Source organism: Callorhinus ursinus, unplaced genomic scaffold (genome assembly GCF_003265705.2).
Source record: "Callorhinus ursinus isolate GAN/ISIS: 27379988/994484 unplaced genomic scaffold, GSC_fseal_2.0 scaffold26, whole genome shotgun sequence".
NCBI classification, from domain to species: domain Eukaryota; kingdom Metazoa; phylum Chordata; class Mammalia; order Carnivora; family Otariidae; genus Callorhinus; species Callorhinus ursinus.
Window position 1 is genome coordinate 1,048,709 of NW_027397088.1, and position 26,907 is coordinate 1,075,615.

A 26,907-nucleotide genomic window follows, 5' to 3' on the forward strand; every position below is an offset into this window, starting at 1 on the left:
ACAATTTTATCACCATCTAATAAAAGCATTACACAATTAAAAAAAAGTATTTAAAGCAATTAGGTAAAACAGTGAAGATTAACTCAAGCCTGTTAACAATTCACTGTACATCTACATATACATCCCAAAAGAATCTATGTCTAGGGGCGCCTGGGTGGCTCAGTCATTAAGCGTCTGCCTTCAGCTCAGGTCATGATCCCAGAGTCCTGGGATCGAGCGCCACATCGGGCTCCCTGCTCTGTGGGAAGCCTGCTTCTCCCTCTGCCCACTCCCCCTGCTTGTGTTCCCTCTCTGGCTGTTTTTCTCTCTGTCAAATAAATGAAAATCTTAAAAAAAAAAAAGAATTTATTTCTAATACAAACATGACCATTTCTATGTAAGACTACTTCTAGATAAAAATGTTACTAGGGAGCTTGGTTCTATGTATTCCACACTATTTCATACAAATGAATAACTATCTGATCCATCAAAAAGTTTATTTGATTCAGCAAGCAATAGTTTTTAAAATATATATTATGAAGTAATTTAAGTGACTTTCATTTGATGTCACGAGATAATACTGGAACTGTGTCGGTCATCCTTCTGTGGTTCAATTTTCTTTGCTAATTTACTGTAATAATCATAGTCCTACACATTTTTCTTCTATCCTTCACCTTGTCAGCATTAATAATTAGGTCTTATACAGAAGTGACCAAATTTCTTATGTAAATTTTTTGATGACAGTCACAAAGTCATTGTATAAAACTGTCACTCATAGTCTATTCTATCTATGCAATAAAGACATATCCTGGGAAGCAGATATGCATTACTAAAATAATCAAATATTTTAAGATATAACTAATTATTTTCTGGAATTTAAGAATAATTTTAAGCCTTAAGTATGAATAATAAAAGGTACACTAAATTCCAAACTATCAAAAATGGGTTTAAGCCAGTAAAAAGTTAAAATCAAACTAATGGGAAAAATATGAATTAAAAAAAGGATTTTAAGACTACACTAATTGATAAAATCCATATTTATTACTCCAGATGCACTGGACTACTTTTAGAGAACTTCAGTACCTTGAAACCATTTACCTGTTGGAGGCAGGCAGTCTTTCCAATCAAAATAGCCTGCATAAATTCCAGGTTCCAAGGAGCCCACGATAGGATCTGCTTTCAACTCAATGTAATTTTCAAAGAGTCTTTGGTCTAATTCTTTCAATGAGGCCATGCTAACCTATAAACACATAATAAAGAATAACTATGAGTTTTTTATTTGCGCATGAGGGAAAAAGTAAAATAATATAAATACTTCAGCATATTTTAAAAGTACCTATCAATTTTCCTACAGAAAAAAATGATTTTTATTTTATTTATTTTTCAGTAATGAAGACCATTCTCTTAAAACAGCTTATTTAATAGGAATTAATCCCCATGTATGGACAACACATAGAAAGTTCAGCCCACATGAACCGTGAGTTCCTGCTGGTAATGGAAGTAGAACAGGATGAGGAAGGTAGCCTCAGTCCTACAAGTCTATGCCTGGTCTCACTGGCACTCAAGAGGCCAAGAAGTTGCAGCGTAGTTGGGCAGAGTCCTAAATTTGGGAATAAAGAGTGTGAGCACAGGGGCCTCTGCAGTGGACTACTGGTGATGTGTCTGCTTCTATACCATATAGTCTAGGATCTATAAACAAGAATATATGTCATGCAGTGAAATTCAGCTGTAGAAAAGACAAGCAACTTGAACTTAGAAAAACAATGAAAACCTCTAAGGAGACTAGTGTACAATACAAACCAAGACTTCATGGAGAGAACACACATGATTTTCAAAGCTAACTGAGTAGTTTAACTGGAGGAATCAATGGTCACTACAGAGACTGAAATTAAGTGTAGTAAGTACTTCAAGACATAGTAAAAATGTAAAGAAGTGTAAATTATGAAGGAAGAGACTTAGAAGATAGATCCAGGAACTCTTATATGAAAGGAAACAGAAATTCAAGTAGAAGAATATGAACTGCCACAGAAGAGATAATAATTAAACAAGCAACAGAAAAGGAATAAAATTTCTGGATCTAAAGACTGACTTTGCAATTTGAACAGGTTTGCTGAGTTCTAGGCTAGATTTATGAGACACTGCAAAAACTGTTAAAGTGCCTAATTTCTAAATAATTAAAAAAGAGAGAGAGAAAATTTTTAAGCTTCCAGTTTAAAAAAAATGAATTACAAAGAAGAATCAGTCTGACATCAGATTTCTCAGATGCAGCACTGGAACTTAAAGTCACTGAAATAATATTCACTGGAATAAAAGGAATTCAACCCAAGAATCCTATATTGAGCCAAGATGTCATTCACTTAAGAGAGTCTAAGAAACATATTTTTGGTTATACAAAAATTCAAAGAATATTTATCACTCATGTACTTGACAAAGGGCTGTATCCTAAAAGTAAATACATCAGACTGAAAAGGATGAACAACTGAGGATAAGAGTGGCAGGCAATGAACTTTTGAATTCTCCTTCATCCCTCTCTTTCTTTAATATTTAGAAACATAAACTTAGATGATTAGAGATACTCTAGACATGTGAAATAAAATACTAATACTTGAAAGAGAGAAGGCATCCAAAAATGAAATACTACTACTAGAAAAAGAGAAAATTAAACTCAAAGAAAATCACCAATGCCAAAAGTGGGTTGTTTAAGGGGTAATTACAGCTTTATGTCAGTAAGTTTTATAATATAGAGGAAACAAAAACACAATTTCTAAAAATGGCACACATATTCTCTAATGCTTTTACACAAGCATTTAAGGAAGAAATTTCACCCAAACTTTTTCATAGAACAGAGCCTGAGAACACGTCTCCAAAGGCAAGGGAAACAAAAGCGAAAATGAACTTTTGGGACTTCATCAAGATAAAAAGCTTCTGCACAGCAAAGGAAACAGTCAACAAAACAAAGAGGCAATCCACGGAATGGGAGAAGATATTTGCAAATGACACTACAGATAAAAGGCTGATATCCAGGATCTATAAAGAACGTCTCAAACTCAAAACCCAAAAAACAAACAATCAAGTCGAAAAATGGGCAGAAGACATGAATAGACACTTCTCCAAAGAAGACATACAAATGGCTAACAGACACATGAAAAAATGTTCCACATCACTAGCCATCAGGGAAATTCAAATCAAAACTACACTGAGATACCACCTTACACCAGTTAGAATGGCAAAAATTGACAAGGCAAGAAACAACAAATGTTGGAGAGGTTGTGGAGAAAGGGGAACCCTCTTACACTGCTGGTGGGAATGCAAGACGGTACAGCCACTTTGGAAAACAGTGTGGAGGTGCCTCAAAATTTTAAAAATAGAGCTACCCTATGACCCAGCAATTACACTCCTGGGTATTTACCCCAAAGACACAGATGTAGTGAAAAGAAAGGCCATATGCACCCCAATGTTCATAGCAGCAATGTCACAATAGCCAGACTGGAAAAGGCTGAGATGCCCTTCAACAGATGAATGGATAAAGATGTGGTCCATATATACAATGGAATATTACTCAGCCACCAGAAAGGATGAATACCCAACTTTTACATCAACGTGGATGGAACTGGAGGAGATTATGTTAAGTGAAATAAGTCAAGTAGAGAAAGTCAATTATCATATGGTTTCACTTATTTGTAGAACATAAGAAATAGCATGGAGGACATTAGGAGAAGGAAGGGAAAATGAAGGGGGGGAAGTCGGAGGGGGAGATGAACCATGAGAGACTATGGACTCTGAGAAACAAACAGCGTTTTAGAGGGGAGGGGGGTGGGGGGATGGGTTAGCCCAGTGATGGGTATTAAGGAGGGCACGTACTGCATGGAGCACTGGATGTTATACGCAAACAATGAATTATGGATCACTACATCAAAAACTAATGTTGTACTGTATGGTGACTAACATAATAAAAAGGAAAGAAAGAAAAGAAAGAAAGAGAGAAAGAAAGAGAGAGAGAGAAAGAAAGAGAAAGAAAAAGAAAAAGAAAAAGAAAGAAAGAAAGAAAGAAAGAAAGAGAGAAAGAAAGAGAAAGAAAGAAAGAACAGAGCCTGAGAAAGAACATTTCCTACTTTAATGAGATAAGCAAAACCTGATGTCAGAACCTGATGAGAATACTGCAATAAAAGAAAATTATAAACTAATAGCACTCATGAACAAAAACATAAAAATCTTAAACTATTGGCAAACTGAATCTACAAGTAAATAAAAAGAATATGTTATAAAGAAGTGGAATTCTTTTAATAGGTGACAAAAAAAGGACTTGATAAATATCCCCTCCCACCACTTAATTTAAGACTGTACTAGAGATCCCAGTCCATGCAATCTAGTAAGAAAAAATACCATGAAATAAGTAAAACTGTCTTTTCAAGACATACTCTAAAGCTATAATAATATATGTATACTAATAGCACAAATTAACACAATACTTAATAAAAGACAGATCACAGACCTAAATGTAACAGCTAAAACTACAAAGCCTCTGGGAAAAAAATATTCAGGATACTGGAGCAGAAAAGATTTTGACAGAACAAAAAAGGCATCAAACATTTTTAAAAATGATAAATTGTATCTCATCAAATTTAAAAATTTCTACTCAAAAGACAGCATTGTAAAAACAAAATAGCAGCCAGAGACTGGGAGGAAAAATATATATCTGACAAAGAACTTATATACAGATTTCCAAAAATCACTAATAGAAAGGTAAACAATCCAATTAAAACATAGGCAAATGAATTGAAGAGGTACTTCCAAAAAGAAAATATCTGAATATGAGTAACTAAATGTGTAAGAAAAAGGGCTTAACATCATTATATCAGAGTAAGCCAATGAAAGCAACAGAATTAGCTAAAATAAAAAAGAATGATAATATTAAGTGTTCATAAGGACAACATGGAGCAACTGGAATACTCATACACTGGTATAAAATGAGAAATAAAATGAGGTACCCACTCTGGAAAACTATTCAGAATTCCTAATTAACTTATTCCATTGGCCAGCAATTCCAAGATGAGAGAGTACAAATGTCCACAAAAGACTTTCACAGCAATGTTCACAAAAAGTTTATTCATAAAAACCTTAAACTGGGGTGCCTGGGTGGCTTAGTGGGTTGAGCATCTGCCTTTGGCTCAGGTCACGATCTCAGAGTCTTGAGACTGAGCCCTGCATTGGGTTCCCTGCTCAGTGGGGAGCCTGCTTCTCCCTCTCCCTCTGCCTGCCACTCTCCCTGCTTGTGCTCTTTCTCTGCCAAATAAATAAATAAAATCTTAAAACAAAACAACAACCTTAAACTGGAAAAAAACCCAATGTCTGTTACCATGAGATTGATTAAACAAATATGAGTTATCCAAACTCAGCAATAAAAGAAAATAAATTGCTTATAGACACAACTTGGATGAATCTCAAAAATTATTAAGTTGAAGCAAAAAGCAGCTAGACACAAAAGATTACTAACTGTATGGTTCCATTTTACATGAAGTTAAAGAACAGGCAAAACTAATGTATGCTGACAGAAATCAAGAGTGGTGAGAAGGGTGCCTACTGACTGGAATGGGGCATGAGGGAAATATATCTTGAGGAAGGTGGTGGATACTGGGATGTATATATGCATTAAAAGTCACCTATTTGTAGGTGACTTTTGTGTTTTACCAAAGATTTGTGTTTTACTGTATATAATTCATTCTGTAATATTTTATTTGTGTTTCACTGTATATAATTCATTCTGTAATTTTTTAAAAAAATGGTTGAAAATAAATGAATGGGCAGATAGATACTAGGCAAATGAAACAGTGGAGTGGCAGTATTAACGTCTGACAAAGCGGAATGAAGGTCAACAGTACCTCATAAATTTTGTTCTAAGAATTAAAAAAGATAATTTATGAAACTTATGTAGTACATTTAAAGTACATCATAAATTCTCTAAGGTATCATTATTATATTATTATTATTTATTTCAACATGCCCAATTTTCACTAAAGCCCTGTTCACACTAGCTAATGAATACAGATGTTAGCTAAGTTTGCTTGACCCCTACTACTATGCAAGGTAAGGTCTGTTCAATAAAGCACTATCTAATAGTGATGAATGAAAGTTAAATGAAAAAAAATACTTAAAGGAAATCACAGTCTAATAGGGAAGAAAGGCAAGGAAACATTGATAAAATGTTAAAAGAACATAGCTGTTGAGGTAGAGAGGGAGTGCTTATGGGGTACTTCTAAGGGCACTGAGAAAGGCTTTCTTAAAGAAAAAAAAGGTGCTAATTCAATAATTATGCAATCAGAAATAGATATACTCACTAAATTCCTACATATGAAAACTGAGGAGCACCTTTTAAAGTACTTCAAGTAGCTGGTAATAATTTACAGAAATACAGAATACATTAGGAGGTAGCATTTCAGATGCAGGAGCAAATAATACTGATGATAGTCTATCATTATATCTTCTTAGGCAGCAATATACATATCAAAAGATATTCTGACAACATACAGCCTGACCTGTATAGCAGCAAGTGTGCATGCCAGACAGGTGCTAAAAAACACACACCTAAGTAGATGTCTCATTTCCTCAATTTCGAGACAGTTGTCTTCAACTCACTCAAAACAGTTAAAAAAAATCATTAATTAATTTTAATGTTCCAAATTTATATTTTCTAATTTACTATTTTAAAAACTTTTTGTTAAAAATGCTTCTTAAAAAGTATGTTTCTGAGGGAGTATGTCAGAGGGGGAGACAAACCATGAGAAATGATGGACTCTGAAAAACAAACTGAGGGTTCTAGAGGGTAGGGGGGTGGGGGGATGGGTCAGCCTGGTGATGGGTATTGAGGAGGGCACGTTCTGCATGGAGCACTGGGTGTTATGAACAAACAATGAATCATGGAACACTGCATCAAAAACTAATGATGTAATATATGGGGATTAACATAACAATAAAAAAAATAAAAAAAAAAGTATGTTTCTGAGAAAGAAAAAAATAATTAAAAAAATGAATTTCATTTCATAGATGACAGAAAGAGTACACTGAACTGAGTGACCTCTATGGAAACAAAATCATCAAACTATAATTAGAACATCTATCCAAGTGAATACAGATTCAGTCAAATTAATATACTCTTTAAAATTTTTTACAAATGGATGGCCAGACAAATGGCAAACTGACATTACTTTGTGTTACTGAAACATAACTTGTTAAATGTGGACAGAATAAATGCCAAGTAAATAATTACTTTTTAAAAATAAACTCTTAATTCCTAGTAGAGGTGGTACTATTAAAACAAAACAAAACAAAAACAGTATAAAACAGGATACTGTCACCCTGAAATAGAAAGACAGACAATGTCTCTAGCACTTAGTGAGAGCCGTCATTCCTCACTTCCCTCACCTTCCACTGTGATTCTAACCTGGTGACTTATTACTAATCTTTATCATTCCCCAAAGTTTTTTTTTTCTGTGAATTTTTTTATAATCAAGTTAACTGTCTCACATCTTATTATTGAGGCTTCTCATAACTGCTCCAATCTTCCTCTTCTTAATAGGGATAGCCTTTTATTTGACTATAGACTGTATGTGATTTGGCCACCTACATAGAACGATCTAAGGGACATGAAAAATAACTTTACTGCCACTACCTCCTACGCTGATGTTTGAAATTATACCATTCCAGAGTAAGTTAATCATTTTCCTTTACTTAGTAACAAAAACCAAAGTTTCTGGAAATGAAAAAGAACTGGAATAAAATGGCAAAAGACAGCAAATTTCAACAAGAGAAGATACAAATGAAGAAAAAGTCAATGAGAAGAAAGAGCTGAATGAATTATTCTGAATCATTACAGAGAATTAAAGATGGGTAGGGGAAACATGAAAGAAAAATGTAAGAGACATGGAGAACAGAGTGAGAAGGTCTAAGGTATATCCCAAAGGAGGTCTTGAAGGAGAGAAAAGAGTGAATAGAAAAGAATAAATATTGAAAAAGGTAAGAGCTGAGATTTTCTAGACCTGATTAAAGGTATCAATCAGGGGAAAAAAGGCCAACAAAATACACCAAGAGACACATTATGGTGGAACTATGAAATATTAGAGACAAAGAAAATAAAAAATATCTAAAAAGCAGCCAAAGAAAGACTTTAATATAACCTTTCAGTAATTGGCAAATTAAAGACCAAAACACACAAAAATAATGGATATAGAAGACTGAACGAAAAAATTCACAAACTTCATCTATCATATATGGAATATGGTATTCAAAACTGAAGGACGTAATATCTTCAAGCAAGGGAGAACATTTAAGAAACTCATCATGTAGCAGCCTGCAAAGCAAGTCTCAACAAAGTCAAAAACATGACATTCCTTGACCTCAGCATAAATAAATCAGAAATCTCTAACAAAGAGAAAACTAATTCCCAACATGGAAACTAATTGCTACCTACCCACCCACCTACAATTTGGAAATTTAAAAGCACACTCCTATATAGCTGTGTGTCAAAGAAAAACTCACAATTAAAATTAGAAAATAGAGAAGGAGGAGCAAGATGGTGGAGGAGTAGGTGACCTAAATTTCGTCTAGTCCCAGGAATTCAGCTAGATGGGGATCAAACCATTCTGAACACATATGAACTCAACAGGAGACTGAAGAAAACAATAGCAGCAACTCTCTGAACAGAAAAGCGACCACTTTCTGAAAGGTAGGACGTGCGCAGAAGTGAAGAAAGACGGTGGGGGACTAATAAGAGATGAGGAAGGACACTATATCCTACTGAAAGGGTCTATCCAACAAGAAGAGCTAACAATTTTAAATATCTATACCCCTAACACGGGAGCAGCCAATTATATAAGCAAATTAATAACAAAAGCAAAAAAATATATTGACAAAAATACAATAATAGTGGGGGACTTTAACACCACCCTGACTGAAATGGATAATCATCTAAGCAAAAGATCAACAAGGAAATAAAGACTTTAAATGACACACTGGACCAGATGGACTGCACAGATATATTCAGAACATTCCATCCCAAAGCAACAGAATACACATTCTTCTCTAGTGCCCATGGAACATTCTGCAGAATAGATCACATCCTAAGTCACAAATCAGGTCCCAACCGGTACCAAAAGACTGGGATCATTCCCTGCATATTTTCAGACCACAATGCGTTGAAACTAGAACTCAATCACAAGAGGAATGTCGGAAAGAACTCAAATACATGGAGGCTAAAGAGCATCCTACTAAAAAATGAATGGGTCAACCAGGAAATTAAGAAGAATTAAAAAAATTCATGGAAACCAATGAAAATGAAAACACAACTGTTCAAAATCTTTGGGATGCAGCAAAGGCAGTCCTAAGAGGAAAGTATTTAGCAATACAAGACTTTCTCAAGAAACAAGAAAGGTCTGAAATACACAACCTAACCCTACACTTAAAGGAGCTGGAGAAAGAACAGCAAATAAAGCCTAAACCCAGCAGGAGAAGAGAAATCATAAAGATCAGAGCAGAAATCATGAAATAGAAATCAAAAGAACAGTAGAATAGATCAACGAGACTAGGAGCTGTTTCTTTGAAAGAATTAACAAGATTGATAAACCCCTGGCCAGACTTATCTAAAAGAAAAGAGAAATGACCCAAATAAATAAAATCATGAATGAAAGAGGAGAGATCACAACCAACACCAAAGAAATACAGACAATTCTAAGAACATATTTTGAGCAACGCTATGCCAGCAAATTAGATAATCTGGAAGAAATAGATGCATTCCTAAAGATGTATCAACTACCAAAACTGAACCAGGAAGAAAGAGGAAACCCAACAGACCCACAACCACTAAGGAAATTGAAGCAGTCATCAAAAATCTCCCAATAAAAGCTGAGGGCCAGATGGCGTCCCAGGGGAATTCTACCAAACATTTAAAGAGGAATTAATACCTAGTCTTCTGAAACTGTCCCAAAAAATAGAAATGGAAGGAAAACTTCCAAACTCATTTTATGAGTTGATCCCCAAACCAGACAAAGACCCCATCAAAAAGGAGAATTACAGACCAATATCCTTGATGAACATAGATGCAAAAATTCTCGCCAAAATATTAGCCAATAGGATCCAACAGTACATTGGCAAGTGGGACTTATCCCTGGGCTGCAAGGTTGGTTCAACATCCGTAAATAAATCAATGTGATACAGTACATTAATAAAAAAGAACAAGAACCATATGACCCTATCAAAAGATGCAGAAAAAGCATTTGATGAAGTACAGCATCCTTTCTTGATCAAAACTCTTCAGAGTATAGGGAGAGAGGGTACATATCTCAATATCATAAAAGCCATCTATGAAAACCCACCGCAAATAGCATTCTCAATGGGGAAAAACTGAGAGCTTTCCCCCTAAGGTCAGGAACAAGGCAGGGATGTCCACTATCACCACTGCTATTTAATGAAGTACTAAAAGTCCTAGCCACAGCAATCAGACAACAAAAAGAAATCAAAGACATCCAAATCGGCAAAGAAGAAGTCAAACTCTCACTCACTGAAGATGATATGATACTGTATGTGGAAAACCCAAAAGACTCCACCCCAAAACTGCTAGAACACATACAGGAATTCAGTAAAGGCAAGATATAAAATCAATGCACAGAAATCAGTGGCATTCCTATACACCAACAATACAGAACAAAGAGAAATTAAGGAGTTGATCCCATTTACAATTGTACCCAAAACCATAAGATACCTAGGAATAAATCTAACCAAAGAGGCAAAGGATCTGTACTCAGAAAACTACAAAATACTCATGAAAAAAATTGAGGAAGACACAAAGAAATGGAAGAACGTTCCATGCTCATGGATTGGAAGAACAAATATTGTGAAGATGTCAATGCTACCTAGAGCAATCTACACATTTGATGCAATCCCTATCAAAAGACCATCAACTTTTCTCAAAGAAATGGAACAAATAAATCTAAAATTTGAATGGAACCAGAAAAGACCCTGAATAGCCAGAGGAATGTTGAAAAAGAAAAGCAAAGCTGGTGGCATCACAATTCCAGACTTCAAACTCTGTTACAAAGCTGTCATCATCAAGACAGTATGGTACTGGCACAAAAACAGACACATCGATCAATGGAACAGAATACAGAGCCCAGAAATGGACCTTCAACTCTATGGTCAACTAATCTTTGACAAAGTAGGAAAGAATGTCCAATGGAAAAAAGAGTCTCTTCAACAAATGGTGTTCTGCCACATGCAGGAGAATGAAACTGGACCATTTCCTTACACCACACACAAAAATAAAATGGTTGAAAGACCTAAATGTGAGCTAGGAGTCCATCAAAATCCTAAAGGAGAACACAGGCCGCAACCCCTTCGGTTGCAACTTCTTCCTAGAAGCATCGCCAAAGGCAAGGGAAGCAAGGGCAAAAATGAACTACTGGGACATCATCAAGATAAAAAGCTTTTGCATAGCAAAGGAAAGAGAAGACAACTGACAGAATGGGAGAAGATATTTGCAAATGACATATCAGATAAAGGGCTAGTATCCAAAATCTATAAAGAACTTATCAAACTCAACACCCAAAGAACAAATGATCCAATCAAGAAATGGGCAGAAGACACGAAGAGATTTGTTTCCAAAGAAGACATCCAATTGGCCAACAGACACATGAAAATTGCTCAACATCGCTCGGCATCAGGGAAATCCTAATCAAAACCTCAATGAGATACCACCTCACACCAGTCAGAATGGCTAAAATTAACATGTCAGGAAACGACAGATGTTGGCGGGAATGTGGAGAAAGGGGAACCCTCCTACACTGTTGGTGGGAATGGAAGCTGGTGCAGCCACTCTGGAAAACAGTATGGAGGTTCCTCCAAAAGTTGAAAATAGAGTTACCCTACGACCCAGCAATTGCATTACTGGGTATTTAACACAAAGATATAAATGTAGGGACCTGAAGGGTATGTGCACCCCGATGTTTATAGCAGCAATGTCCACAATAGCCAAACTGTGTAAAGAGCCAAGATGTCCATCGACAGATGAATGGATAAAGAAGATGTGGGGTATGTATATATACATACATATATATATAGGAATATTATGCAGCCATCAAACGGAATGAAATCTTGCCATTTGCAATGATGTGGATAGAACTGAAGGGTATTATGCTGAGTGAAATTAGTGAATCAGAGAAAGACATGTATCATATGACCTCACTGATATGAGGAATCTCAGGAAACAAACTGAGGGTTGCTGGAGTGGTGGGGGGTGGGAGGGATGGGGTGGCTGGGTGACAGACATGGGGGAGGGTATGTGCTATGGTGAGCTCTGTGAATTGTGTAAGACTGTTGAATCACAGATCTGTACCTCTGAAACAAATAATACATTATATGTTAAAAAGAAAAAAAAAGATAGCAGGAAGGGAAGAATGAAGGGGGGGAACAGAGGGGGATTCGAACCATGATAGACTATGGACTCTGAGAAATAAACTGAGGGTTCTAGAGGGGAGGGGGTGGGGGGATGGGTTAGCCTGGTGATTGGTATTAAAGAGGCATGTACTGCATGGAGCACTGGGTGTTATACGCAAACAATGAATCCTGGAACACTATATCAAAAACTAATGATGTAATGTATGGTGATTAACATAACATGGTAAAGAAAAAGCTAATGATGTAATGTATGGTGAGTAACATAATAAAATAAAATAAAATAAAATAAAATAAAATAAAATAAAATAAAATAAGGCAGATATCATTGTCAAAAAAAAAAATAGTCCACCATTTATTCTACGTTGTACCTCCAGATCCAATATATTACCTTGGTTTCAAAATGGTATCAACAACTCTCTCTATATCTCTCTCTAAAATAAATAAATCTTTTTTTAAAGGGGGGGCGCTTGGGTGGCACAGTTAGGAGTCCAACTCTTGGCTTTGGCCCAGGTCATGATCTCGGGTCATAGGATCAAGCCCTAGCTCAGGCTCTGCTCAGAGCAGAGTCTGGTTGAGACTTTCTCTCCCTCTGACCTTCCCCCCACTCTCTCTCTCTCCTTTCTTGAAGCAGTCATCAAAAATCTCCCAACAAAAACCCAGGGCCAGATGGCGGGAATGCGGAGAAAGGGGATTTCTTTCTGGGGAAAAAAAAAGTGGGCAATTTACACAGCACTCATTTTTGTCCAACTTTGCTGCATCCATGGATTAGAGAGTGGAGAGCATGTATTTTTCAGGTAAGTTATTAAGCCTCCTATAGCTGTTGTAAGCCACTCTCGTGTGCGTGAGTCTTTGTGTCTCTGTGCTTGAGCACTTATGCCCATGCTTAAGTGGTAAAAAGCAAAAGCATCATTAGTTTTTGATGTAGTGTTCCATGATTCATGGAAAAAATAATATCAACAAGACTAGGAAGGTTATCAAAGCCTACTTGTATGTCAACTTCATTCTATTTCTTTATGATGTAACTGAAGCAACAGTTACTACTCATAACTTTGTAAAAACCTAAAGAGAACCAAACTTAGTGCTTCTATTATATGCAATTCCTAATCATTTCATAAATTTTTAAGTGACTAAAAAAACTGTTCAATAAATATATTTGTGCCACTATAGTTACTGCATGAAAACAGAATGCTCACTTTCTACAAATACTAATTCTTTACTGCAAGGGAGCACTCTGCAATTCTCAACACAAAAATTTCTGGAAATAAACTCAACATTTGACCCTACAGCCTTAAGTCACATTTCTCATCAGGATGATTAATCTTTACGAAAAGGCAGGAAAACAAGAGAGAGCCACCCACTGTGACATTTTCATTCTTTGAAAAAAAAAATCCATTTCTAGTTCACAAACCGTAACTATCATTTGTAAAAAGTATGCAATCCAACAAGAGTACTTTTTGATTATAAGATTAACGAGATCATTATCTTTCTTATTTTTTGCACTAAGAAAACTGTAAAAGTGGTTCTAGCTTAGTTTTACTTAGAAATCTGATAAACCTTTGCCCAAGAACCAACCAACCTTTAATAAGAAGGTTGCTTCATTTTTTCCTTTTCTGCTTACTTGAAAAAATAAAAAGTATAACATCTAAAGAAAAACCTACTCCATTGATTTACACAGCACTCATTTTTGTCCAGTGTTGCTGCATCCATGGATTAGAGAGTGTAGAGCATGTATTTTTCAGGTAAGTTATTAAGCCTCCTATAGCTGTTGTAAGCCACTCTCGTGTACGTGAGTCTTTGTGTCTCTGTGCTTGAGCACTTGTGCCCATGCTTAAGTAGTAAAAAGCAAAAGCATCATTAGTTTTTGATGTAGTGTTCCATGATTCATTGTTTTCGTATAATACCCAGTGCTCCATGCAGTACGTGCCCTCCTTAATACCCATCACTGGGCTAACCCATTCCCCCACCCCTCTCCCCTCTAAAACCCTCAGTTTATTTCTCAGAGGGTGGACTATTTTTCACACTCAGAATTAGGATTTTTTAATACCTGACATTAAATATTTTGAAATCATTTAGTTGTATAGTAAATGAATCAGTAAACTAGATTTAGATGATAGCATTCGTGCTGATTTTATTTATTATGAGTGAATCCGTTAATTTCATGATGCCAACCAAGTAAAATATCTTTCTTGCATTTATGGTGAAACACTGCCAACCGGTCATTTGGAAAGGGGGAGAGGATGAAGAGGTGTGAATAAGCAGGAAGAGGTTTATCTGCAGGCTCAGGGAATTTGCTGTTGGCTCTAAAGTAAAAGTAAACTAAAATGAGCCAAATTTGAGATGATTCTTAAAGATTTGGGTTTGATGCCTTTCTTTCCTATTTCCTTCCCTTACTTTGGGCAGCTTAGGTGGGGAATAAATCAGCTTTTGCCTTGAGAAAGCTCTGATCTAGAGAAAAGAAGAGAATATTAAATTAATGATTCAAGGTTAGTTACAAGAAGGGCAGGAATCATTCAAAGTCAAGGTGGGGTGAAGATGGAGAAGGTATATGGGTGTGGGGAGGGTAAGGAGAGAAAAGTATAGGAAAAGCAAAAGAGAGGGTACTAAGAAAATAGTTTGGAAACTAAATTGAAAAAACAACCAACTTGTTCATTTAACATAATTCATTTACCTGTGTTATTTTCTCTATTCCCTGGAAGTTGTGCTTTTCAAAATGTTCTGCTATATTTAGGAAGGTGTGACGTTCTAGGTAGCAGCAGTTACTTAGGACTATCAAAAGTCTCTGTTCCTAAAAGCAAAACAAATGTTTAGAAAATTACATTTATAGTAACAAACTGGGTAACAGTTATCATTTATTAAATTTAATTATAATCTCTTCATGTTTAATATCAATATTCAATGTTTTGTTTCTTTTGGTCCCTTTTTTCCCAGTAATAATATAGAGAGAAACAATATAATTCTATAATTCTATACTCAATAACTGTTTGTTATTATGTAATGCACTAAAGAGTCAAATAGTGCTGCCTTCGAAATTTAATAGCTATATGGAAAAACAGCTAACAAGTAAGGTAGGTTCAGCTGTTGTTCTGTGAAAGGGGTTTACTTTACTGGTTATTCTATCTAATATTTTTTGCAGCAAAAAAAGCTATAAAATGGATATTTTAAAATAATTACAAAAAATGCAAAAATTCATAGAAAATAATTTGTAAATTTTTCATAACTTGAAAGAGAATTATAATGCCATCCATATGATGGGCTCCTCCCAAAAACTGGGCCTTCACAGATGCATTTATATAGAATAGTTTCCCCCTCTTATGGGGAGTGATGGGACAGAGGCTAGGGAAGTCTCCCATACTATCAGTTATGAAGAGGGCCAGAGCCTCATATTCTCCAGGTTCTAGCCACTTTAAGGTAATTTCTTATTAAAATTACCAGACCCCAAAGCTGACGAATAAACATCATTTTACAGTTCAGAAGAACTATATTTGTAAACAAAATTCCAGGAATGGCAGTTATCACCACTGTTGTGGCTCACCAAGAACACCTTTCCATGCTCCCTCAGTGTGAGAGCATTCTCTAGAACAACAGTGACTAATTCAGAGCTTTGATTCAAGATCCTTTGACTAAACACTAAGGCAAAACTACTTTCCAGGAAAAACTTTCAGCCATATTTTGCTTACTGTTGTTAAAGTCAATATAATAAATGAGAAAAATAAACAGATCCCTATCTTGAGGTACACTCTGAACTCAGTTGCCAAGCACAGCTTATATCTCCCAATAATTTCATTTAGCTCCATCAAAAATTTTAAAACTTTCTAAATTTCTTTATTTAAAATATTATCTTTATTGCTGGCACAGTGTGGCCTATTCAATGTCCTTTTTGGCCATCAACAAATATAATTAAAGGGCAAAGAGTTATTAAAGTACCTTCAAACAAATGAAAGGTTATGAATGGCCTTGAATTAATCTATGGATGGGAAATAAACTATAAAACAAGGAAAATAGGGCTCTGTTATGCATACCACTCCTCCACATTTTGTGACTAAATGGCAAGTGAGAACAAAGAAAGCAGTAAACAGCACTGTATAGACACACAGGCCAGTCTGGGGAAGGGGTATATTCCCTCTTGCCCCATACCTGGTATTACCATTATGTGGTCCTCATAAAGAACATGAAATAAAGTAAGCATAAGGTGTCATCAACCACTCTAAACATGCTGCACTCTGCAAAAATCTCAAGTGGTTTTTCAGTTATAAGATCAATTCTCAATTACCTTTTCCTCCAAATATTAACCTTATAGTCTAACAGACCCCCTGAGCCTGCTGCATCTTCTTTGCCCTGTTAATTAACTCTCTTTGATTTTTCTCCCTGTAATCTGCATTGTTCTTCCCCCAAAATGGAAAAATAATTTGAGTGATTTGAAGTCTTACTCTTATAACTGTATATCTCTTCTCAAATCTAACCAATCAGAAGAACTGAAAGTGGGAAGAATAATTGAACACAATAATCAAATTCTTAAACTTGAATAATTAAAAGCTTATTAGCAACTTAGATGAGTATGTATGTTTGAAAATAACAGCTCAACCTATCAAAGGCAGTACTTGCCAATTATGTATTATTTCAATTATTTCTCACAGACCATCTGAGATGTAGGCATTACCACCCCAATTCTGTCCAGGAAAAAACTGGACACCCTCGATGACATGCCCAAGATTATTCAGTTAGTAAGAAGAAGACCAGGAAGCAAAGTAGTTATCTTCTGACTCCAAACCTGGGCCTCTATCTTACCATAACTACCTCTCTGCTGAGTAACAGAACAAGGCTCTAAGAAGATCTCAATAATCTGGGTCAAATCTAATGAGATATCATCCAAATGCAGAGAAACACAGGAACTGAATTTGGTACCATATGAACAATTTTATGGAGTAAAATGGGAGAGATAATGTCCTATGACTGGGAGAAGCAAGTATGAAACACCTAGGGTGTGGGTGACGGTAAGCTCAATGTAAGTCAATAGAGATGTAACCTAATGTGTAGTTCTGGCTGTTTCCCAGTTGCCAGGGTCACATCAGAGTCCTGTACTCCACCCTTGAAAAAGGACAGAAGTAGGCTAAGAGGAGAACCACTGCCATATCGACTAGGAAATGCCTAAAAGATTTAGGATATTAGCTAAGAGAAAGGAAGATTCCAAGCCCACACAACGAATGTTTTCAAATACTGAAAAGACTGTCATGTAGAAATTAGGCTTGTTCTAAAGGACAGAGGAAAACAGCACAGTTGGTCCAATAGCACATAAGGCCTTTCTCAATTTAGAAGGCTCTTTCCTCCAGCCTGTGTCTTTCTCTAGTCTACTATGTTCACAGTGCAAATGGTCTAAACTCACTACATCAACTTCCTCAGCTCCTATCTGATGTTGACCCAGTGCATACAGATAGCACATTAGCAATCCACTGATATGCTTCTCCTACAATCACAAATGACCACCTAACTGCCAAGCCCACAACGCTCCAGTTTTCATCTGACCCCACCTGCTCTTCTACCAGTCTGTAATACTGTTAAATAGTCCTTTGTTTAAATGATCTTTTCCATCTCTCAGGAACACTGTTCCATCTGGATTTTCTTCTCCTTCTCTCTGTTTATTCTTTTTTGGGAACTTTGAGGCTCTCTGCTTCCGGCCATCCCTTAAATACTGGTACCCCCAATGTTATTTTTATGTATTTGGCCCTCCTCTCATTCTACTAGTATTTTTCCTAGTATACTCATCCACTCCCAGGCCTTATATTGCTTATACAGTTTACCCCTGAACAACACAGGTTTGAAATGCACTGGTCCACTTATATGTAAACTTTTGATACACACAGTATTGTAAATGTATTTTCTCTTCCTTATGATTTTGGTAACATTTTCTTTTCTCTAACTTACTTTATTGTAATACAGCATATAATAATAAAATACAAAATGTGTTAATTGCCTGTTATTGGTAAGGCTTTTGCTCAACAGTAGACTACTGGTAAAGTTTTAGAGAAGTCAAAAGTTATACATGGATTTTTCAACTGAAAAGGGCATCGATGCCCCTAACTCCCTCATTGCTCAAGGGTCAACTGTATATTCCTGATTCACAAATCTGTATCTAGATTTCTCTCTTGGGGTCCAGATAAGTATGTCTAATCACCCACTAAATATCTCTGCTTGAATGTCACTCATTTAATACATCTGGTCCCAAACTGAATGTTTAATCTTTCCTAATATAACAAATTCCTTATTTAGGAACTCACACTTATAATATCTGTGGGAATGATAGAGGCAGGAAATTTTGGTCATATGCTTTCTTTCTTGAGAGATACACATACATATATACATATACACATGTACACACTCACACACACAAACACACACACACACACACACCCTTAAAGCAAATGACAAACCAGAGAGGGTTATTTTTTTTTAAGACAGATGGGTTTGGATTTCAAGAGCTGAATTTATACATATAATAGAATAGGTATGTGAATCATCCTTAAATACATGTATATGCTAAAAAAAGATGTAAGTGTACATATACAAGAAGTGGTATGGCTTTTGTTTTTGCCAGAACTTTATGTTCAAATGAAATGCTATTAGGGAACTTACAGAAATAAAACAGAGAAAAGCAGAGCTTTTCTAGTTAAAGAGGAAAAATATGGGGAGATGGGCCCCTGTCTTCTGCTACCTCTCCAACTTTCAAACACCAGGGAAGCACTAGGGCACCTATTTCACACTCACCAACTTGCACAATGCTGGGAGTAGATGGAACTGCTTAAGTTATAAAAAGTTTTTAAGTTGTGGAATACATATAAAATTGTATTTTTACTAAAATTTTCACAAAACAAAACATAGCTCCAAATTATAGGATAGTATATTACAGCAGGAATACAATAGCAGTCAAAGTAATTCAGACTGATTTATAAGTCATTATATAATTTTAAAATATGTTTAGCTTTCTACTTATCATCTTACTTACAGAAGTCAAACTGAAGTCTTCATGGATACTTCCAAACAAATCAGGAGAAGAAACATCAATGGAAAGACTAAATATAGAAGCAAGTAAGAGAACAGTGACAATTAAAGCACTAAAATTAACAATGTTACTATAATGTTGTATATCTATTACAACTCAATAAAAAATGCAAGGAACTTTATGTAAACTTGACTTGAAAATCTTTTGGTCAAAAACTGCATAAGTCTTTTTTTTTATATTTAACAATTAACAGCTCAAAGTAGACACTACAGGCTATCTATTAATACAGATCATATGACATTTGCTTTGGGTCTTCTCAATACTCAATTAAAATTTTTAAAAATCACCAAAAGGGAAAATACCTAATAATGTAATTTTTAGGTAGACTCAAATTGACTGAAATGTTTTTGACTATCAGAATTTCCAGAGGGCTTTTTCAAGCTCATTTTCATAATAAACCACTTACAGGTGAGCTGAGTTAGGAAATTAGCTAATAACCAACAAGTGACCAAAGATACAAAATTGCAGGGGAGGAAATTCTATAATCTACTGATTAATTGATATAACAGAATGATAATAAACACTTTAGCAGGAATTCTTTTCCTTAAACCTAACCAATGGATTTTAGAATTCATATGGAACACTAAATAGATGAAATATCAACTAATATTTTAAAATAGAAGCAATAAAAAGATACCAATCTTAATAAAAAACAAACTAATGAACATTAAAATAACAAAAAAAGATATAAAACATGTATGAATAGAACAGAATAATAAAGTCCAGAAATATATATATAGAAAACCCCAAAGACTCCACCAAAAAACTACTAGAACTAATAAAATGAATTCAGTAAAGTTGCAGGATAGAAAATCAATGTACAGAAATCTGTTGCATTTCTATATGCCAATAATGAAGAGCAGAAAGAGAAATTAAGAAAAAAATCCCATGTACAATTGCACCAAAAATAATACAATACCTAGGAATAAACCTAACCAAACAGGTGAAAGATCTATACGTTGAAAAGTATAAAACACTGACAAAAGAAATTGAAGACAGACAAAAAAATGGAAAGACATTCCATTTCATGGATTGGAAGAAAAAATATTAAAATGTCTATATCAACCAGAACAATCTACACCTTTAATACAATCCCCATCAAAATACCAATGGCATTTTTCACAGAATTAGAGCAAGCAATCCTAAAATTTGTATGGAAGCACAAAAGACCACAAATAGCCAAAGCAATCTTGAAGAGCAAAGCTGGGGATATCACAATTCTAGACTTCAAGTTATATTACAAAACTGTAGTGATCCAAGACAGTATGGTACTGGCACAAAAATGGACACATGGATCAATGGAACAGAAGAGAAAACCAAGAATAAACTGATTATCAAATGGTCACTTAATTTTTTTTTAAAGATTTTATTTATTTGACAGAGAGAGAGAGGGAACACAAGCAGGGACAGTGGGAGAGGGAGAAGCACGCTTCCCGCTGAGCAGGGAGCCTGATGTGGGGCTTGATCCCAGGACCCCAGGATCATGACTTGAACCGGAAGCAGACACTTAACAACTGAGCCACCCAGGTGGCCCTGGTCACTTAATCTCTGACAAAGCAGGAAAGAATATGCAATTTGAAAAGGACAGTCTCTTCAACAAATGGTGTTGGGAAAACTGGACAGAAACATTCAAAAGAAAGAAAGTGGACCACTTTATTACACCATACACAAAAATAAATTCAAAATGGATTAAAGACCTAAATGTGAGACCTGAAACCATAAGAATAACAGAACAGAACACAGTCAGTAACCTCTTTGACACCGGCCAGAGCAACTTTTTCTAGATACCCTCCCTGATGCAAGGGAAACAAAAGAAAAATCAACCACTGGGACTACATCAAGATAAAAAGCTTCAGCACGGTGAAGAAAATAATGAGCAAAACTAAAAGGCAACCTAAGAAATGGGAGAAGATATTTACAAATGACATATCCAATAAAGGGTTAGAATCCAAAACATATAAAGAACTTAAAAATTCAGCAACCAAAGAACAAATAATCCAATTTAAAAATAAGCAGAACACATGAACAGGCATTTCTCCAAAAAAGACATCCAGATGGCCACCAGACACATGAAAAGATGTTCATCATCACTCATCATCAGGGAAGTGCATTTCAAAGATACAATGAGATACGATCTCAAACCTGTTAGAATGGCTAAAATCAACAATAAAAGAAACATCAGGTGTTGGCAAGGATGTGGAGAAAAAGGAACACTCATGCACTGTTATTGGGAATGCAAATTGGTACAGCCAGTCTGGAAAACAGTTATGGAGGTTGCTCAAAAAGTTAAAAATAGAGGGGAGGTGCAAGATGGCGGAGGAGTAGGAGACCTAAATTTCGTCTGGTCCCAGGAATTCAGCTAGATAGGGATCAAACAATTCTGAACATCTACGAACTCAATAGGAGATCGAAGAAAAGAATAGCGGCAACTCTCTGAACAGAAAAGCAACCACTTTCTGGAAGGTCTCTTCTGACTTGTTTAGTGTATAATTTTCTGGGGTCGTTGTTACCCTGCTAGCATTTTGTTCTCTCATTCATCTACTCTCCTCTAGATAAAATGACAACATGGAAAAAATCACCTCTACAAAAAGAACAAGAGGCAGTACTGACTGCCAGGGACCTGATAATATGGACATTAGTAGAGTGGGAACTAGAGTTCAGAATGACAATTTTAAAGATACTAACTAGGCTTGAAAAAAGCATGGAAGATTATAGACAAAGCCCTTCTAGAGAAATAAAAGAACTAAAATCTAACCAAGTGGAAATCAAAAAGGCTATTAAAGTGGTACAATAAAAAATGGGGGCTATAACTGCTAGGATAAATGAGGCAGAAGAGAGAATCAGTGATATAGAAGAACAAATGATGGAAAATAAAGAAGCTGACAAAAAGAGAGGTAAACAACTACTGGATCACAAGGGCAGAATTCAAGAGATAAGCGATACCATGAGACAAAACAATATTAGAATAATTGGGATCCCAGAAGAAGAAGAAAGAGAGAGAGGGGCAGAAGGTTTACTGGAGCAAACTATAGCAGAGAACTTCCCTAATGTGGGGAAGGAAACAGGCATCAAAATCCAGGGGGCACAGAGAACCCCTCGCAAAATCAATAAAAATAGGTCAACACCCCGACAACTAATAGTAAAACTTACGAGTCTCAGAGACAAAGAGAAAATGGTGAAAGCAGCTCGGGAGAGGAGATATGTAACCTACAATGGTAGAAACATTAGATTGGCAACAGACCTATCCACAGAGACCTGGCAGGCCAGAAAGGACTGGCACGATATATTATTCAGAGCACTAAACGAGAAAAATATGCAGCCAAGAATACTATATCCAGCTAGGCTGTCATTGAAAATAGAAGGAGAGATAAAAAGCTTCCAGGACAAACAAAAACTAAAGGAATTTGCAAACACGAAACCAGCCCTCCAAGAAATATTGAAAGGGGTGCTCTAAGCCAACAGAGAGCCTAAAAGTAATGAAGACCAGAAAGGAACACAGACAATATACAGTAACAGTCACCTTACAGACAATACAATGGCACTAAATTCATATGTTTCAATAGTTACCCTGAATGTAAATGGGCTAAATGCCCCAATCAAAAGACACAGGCTATCAGATTGGATAAAAAAACAAGACCCATCAATATGCTGTCTGCAAGGGACTCACTTTACACCCAAAGACACCTCCAGATTGAAAATAGGGGTTGGAAAACCATTTACCATGCTAATGGACACCAAAAGAAAGCTGGGGTGGTAATCCTTATATTGGACAAATTAGATTTTAAACCAAAGACTCTAATAAGAGATGAGGAAGGACACTATATCCTACTTAAAGGGTCTATCCAACAAGAAGATCTTTTTTTTTTTAAGATTTTATTTATTCATTCATGAGAGACAGAGGGAGAGAGAGAGAAGCAGAGGGAGAAGAAGGCTCCCAAGGAGCAGGGAGCCCGATGTGGGACTCGATCCCAGGACCCTGGGATCATGACCTGAGCCGAAGGCAGACGCTTAACCATCTGAGCCACCCAGGTGCCCCCAACAAGAAGATCTAACAATTGTAAATATCTATACCCCTATTTGGGAGCAGTCAATTATATAATGCAATTAATAACAAAAGCAAAGAAACACATTGACAAATATACAATAATAGTAGGGAACTTTAACACCCCCCACACTGAAATGGACAGATCATCTAAGCAAAAGATCAACAAGGAAATAAAGACTTAAAATGACACACTGGAACAATTGGACTGCACAGATGTATTCGGAACATTCCATCCCAAAGTAACAGAAGACACATTCTTCTCTAGTGCCCGTGGAACATTCTCCAGAATAGATCCCATCCTAGGTCACAAATCAGATCTCAACCAGTACCAAAGATTGGGATCATTCCCTGCATATTTTCAGATCACAATGCGTTGAAACTAGAACTCAGTCACAAGAGGAAAGTCGGAAAGAATTCAAATACATGGAGGCTAAAGAGCATCCTACTAAAGAATGAATGGGTCAACCAGGAAATTAAAGAATTTAAAAAATACATGGAAACCAATGAAAATGAAAACACAACTGTTCAAAATCTTTGGGATACAGCAAAGGCAGTCCTAAGAAGAAAGTATATAGCAATACAAGCCTTTCTCAAGAAACAAGAAAGGTCTCCAATACACAACCTAACCCTACAACTAAAGGACGTGGAGAAAGAACAACAAATAAAGCCTAAACCCAGCAGGAGAAGAGAAATAATAAAGATCAGAGCAGAAATCATGAAATAGAAATCAAAAGAACAGTAGAACAGATCAACGAAACTAGGAGCTGGTTCTTTCAAAGAATTAACAAGATTGATAAGCCCCTGGCCAGACTTATCAAAAAGAAAAGAGAAATGACCCAAATAAATAAAATGAATGAAAGAGGAGAGATCACAACCAACACCAAAGAAATACAGACAATTCTAAGAACATATTTTGAGCAATGCTATGCCATCAAATTAGATAATCTGGAAGAAATGGATGCATTCCTAGAGATGTATCACCTACCAAAATTGAACCAGGAAGAAATAGAAAACCTGAACAGACCTATAACCACTAAGGAAATTGAAGCAGTCATCAAAAATCTCCCAACAAACAAAAGCCCTGGGCCAGATGGCTTCCCAGGGGAATTCTACCAAACATTTAAAATAGAATTAATACCTATCCTTCTGAAACTGTTCCAAAAAATAGAAATGGAAGGAAAACTTCCAAACTCGTTTTATGAGGCCACCATTACCTTGATCCCCAAACCAGACAAAGACCCGACCAAAAAGGAGAATTACAGACCAATATCCTTGATGAACATGGATGCAAAAATTCTCACCAAAATACTAGCCTATAGGATCCAACAGTACATTAAAAGGATTATTCACCACGACCAAGTGGGATTTATCCCTGGGCTGCAAGGTTGGTTCAACATCTGCAAATCAATCAATGTGATACAATACATTAACAAAGGAAAGAACAAGAATCATATAATCCTCTCAATAGATGCAGAAAAAGCATTTGACAAAGTACAGCATCCTTTCTTGATCAAAACTCTTCAGAGTATAGGGATAGAGGGCACATAACTCAAAATCATAAAAGCCATCTATGAAAAATGCACAGCAAATATCATTCTGAATGGGGAAAAACTGAGAGCTTTCCCCCTAAGGTCAGGAACACGGCAGGGATGTCCACTATCACCACTGTATTCAACATAGTATTAGAAGTCATAGCCACAGCAATCAGACAACAAAAAGAAATAAAGGCATCCGAGTCGGCAAAGAAGAAGTCAAACTTTCACTCTTTGCAGATGATATGATACTCTATGTGGAAAACCCAAAAGACTCCACCCCAAAACTGCTAGAACACATACAGGAATTCAGTAAAGCGGCAGGATATAAAATCAATGCACAGAAATCAGTGGCATTCCTATACACCAACAACAATACAGAAGAAAGAGAAATTAAGGAGTCGATCCCATTTACAATTGTACCCAAAACCATAAGATTCCTAGGAATAAATCTAACCAAAGAGGCAAAGAATCTATACTCAGAAAACTACAAAATACTCATGAAAGAAACTGAGGAAGACATAAAGAAATGGAAGAACGTTCCATGCTCATGGATTGGAAGAACAAATATTGTGAAGATGTCAATGCTACCTAAAGCAATCTACACATTGAATGCAATCCCTATCAAAAGACCATCAACTTTTCTTAAAGAAATGGAACAAATAAATCTAAAATATGTATGGCACCAGAAAAGACCCTGAATAGCCAGAGGATTGTTGAAAAAGAAAAGCAAAGCTGGCGGCATCACAATTCCGGACTTCCAGCTCTATTACAAAGCTGTCATCATCAAGACAGTATGGTACTGGCACAAAAACACACACATCGATCAGTGGAACAGAATGGACAGCCCAGAAATGGACCCTCAACTCTATGGTCAACTAATCCCCTTCACAAAGTAGGAAAGAATGTCCAATGGAAAAAAGACAGTCTCTTCAACAAATGGTGTTGGGAAAATTGGACAGCCACATGCAGAAGAATGAAACTGGACCATTTCCTTACACCACACACAAAAATAAAATGGTTGAAAGACCTAAATGTGAGACAGGAGTCCATCAAAATCCTAAAGGAGAACACAGGCTGCAACCTTTTTGAACTCAGCCGCAACAACTTCTTTCTAGAAACATTGCCAAAGGCCTTTGGAAGCAAGGGCAAAAATGAACTACTGGGACATCATCAAGATAAAAAGCTTTTGCACAGCAAAGGAAATGGAAAACAAAACTAAAAGACAACCGAGAGAATGGGATAGATATTTGCAAATGACATAACAGATAAAGGGCTAGTATCCAAAATGTATAAAGAATTTATCAAAGTCAACACCCAAAGAACAAATGATCCAATCAAGAAATTGGCAGAAGACACGAAGAGATTTTTTTCCAAAGACATCCAAATGGCCAACAGACACACGAAAAAGTACTCAACATCACTCTGCATCAGGGAAATTGAAATCAAAACCTCAATGAGATACCACCTCACACCTGTCAGAATGGCTAAAATTAACATGTCAGGAGACGACAGATGTTGGCGGGTTGTGGAGAAAGGGTAATCTTCCTACACTGTTGGTGGAAATGCAAGCTGGTGTAGCCACTCTGGTACGAAGGTTCCTCAAAAAGTTGAAAATACAGCTACGATATGATCCAGCAATTGCACTACTGGGTATTTACCCCAAAGATACAAATGTAGGGACCCAAAGGGTACATTCACCCCTATGTTTATAGCAGCAGTGTCCACAATAGCCAACCTATGGGAAGAGCCAAGATGTCCATCAACAGATGAATGGATAAAGAAGATGTGATATATATGTATATATACATATATATATGTATATATATATATATATATATGGGAATATAATGCAG

The 26,907-nt window shown here is 36.1% G+C and overlaps 1 protein-coding gene across 4 annotated transcripts in view; it reads right to left on the reverse strand.

Annotated features, from left to right (window-relative positions):
* The window catches only part of EXOC2 (exocyst complex component 2), a 287,187-nt gene that overhangs the window by 83,517 nt on the left and 176,763 nt on the right, over window positions 1-26,907 (reverse strand). For all 4 annotated transcript variants that reach the window (XM_025890968.2, XM_025890967.2, XM_025890964.2 and 1 more), the window contains 3 exons: window positions 19,418-19,484; window positions 15,089-15,205; window positions 1,078-1,219 (listed from right to left, as the gene is read on the reverse strand). In XM_025890968.2, coding sequence (XP_025746753.1) covers window positions 1,078-1,219; window positions 15,089-15,205; window positions 19,418-19,484 — 326 coding nt within the window. The remainder of the gene's footprint in view (window positions 1-1,077; window positions 1,220-15,088; window positions 15,206-19,417; window positions 19,485-26,907) is intronic.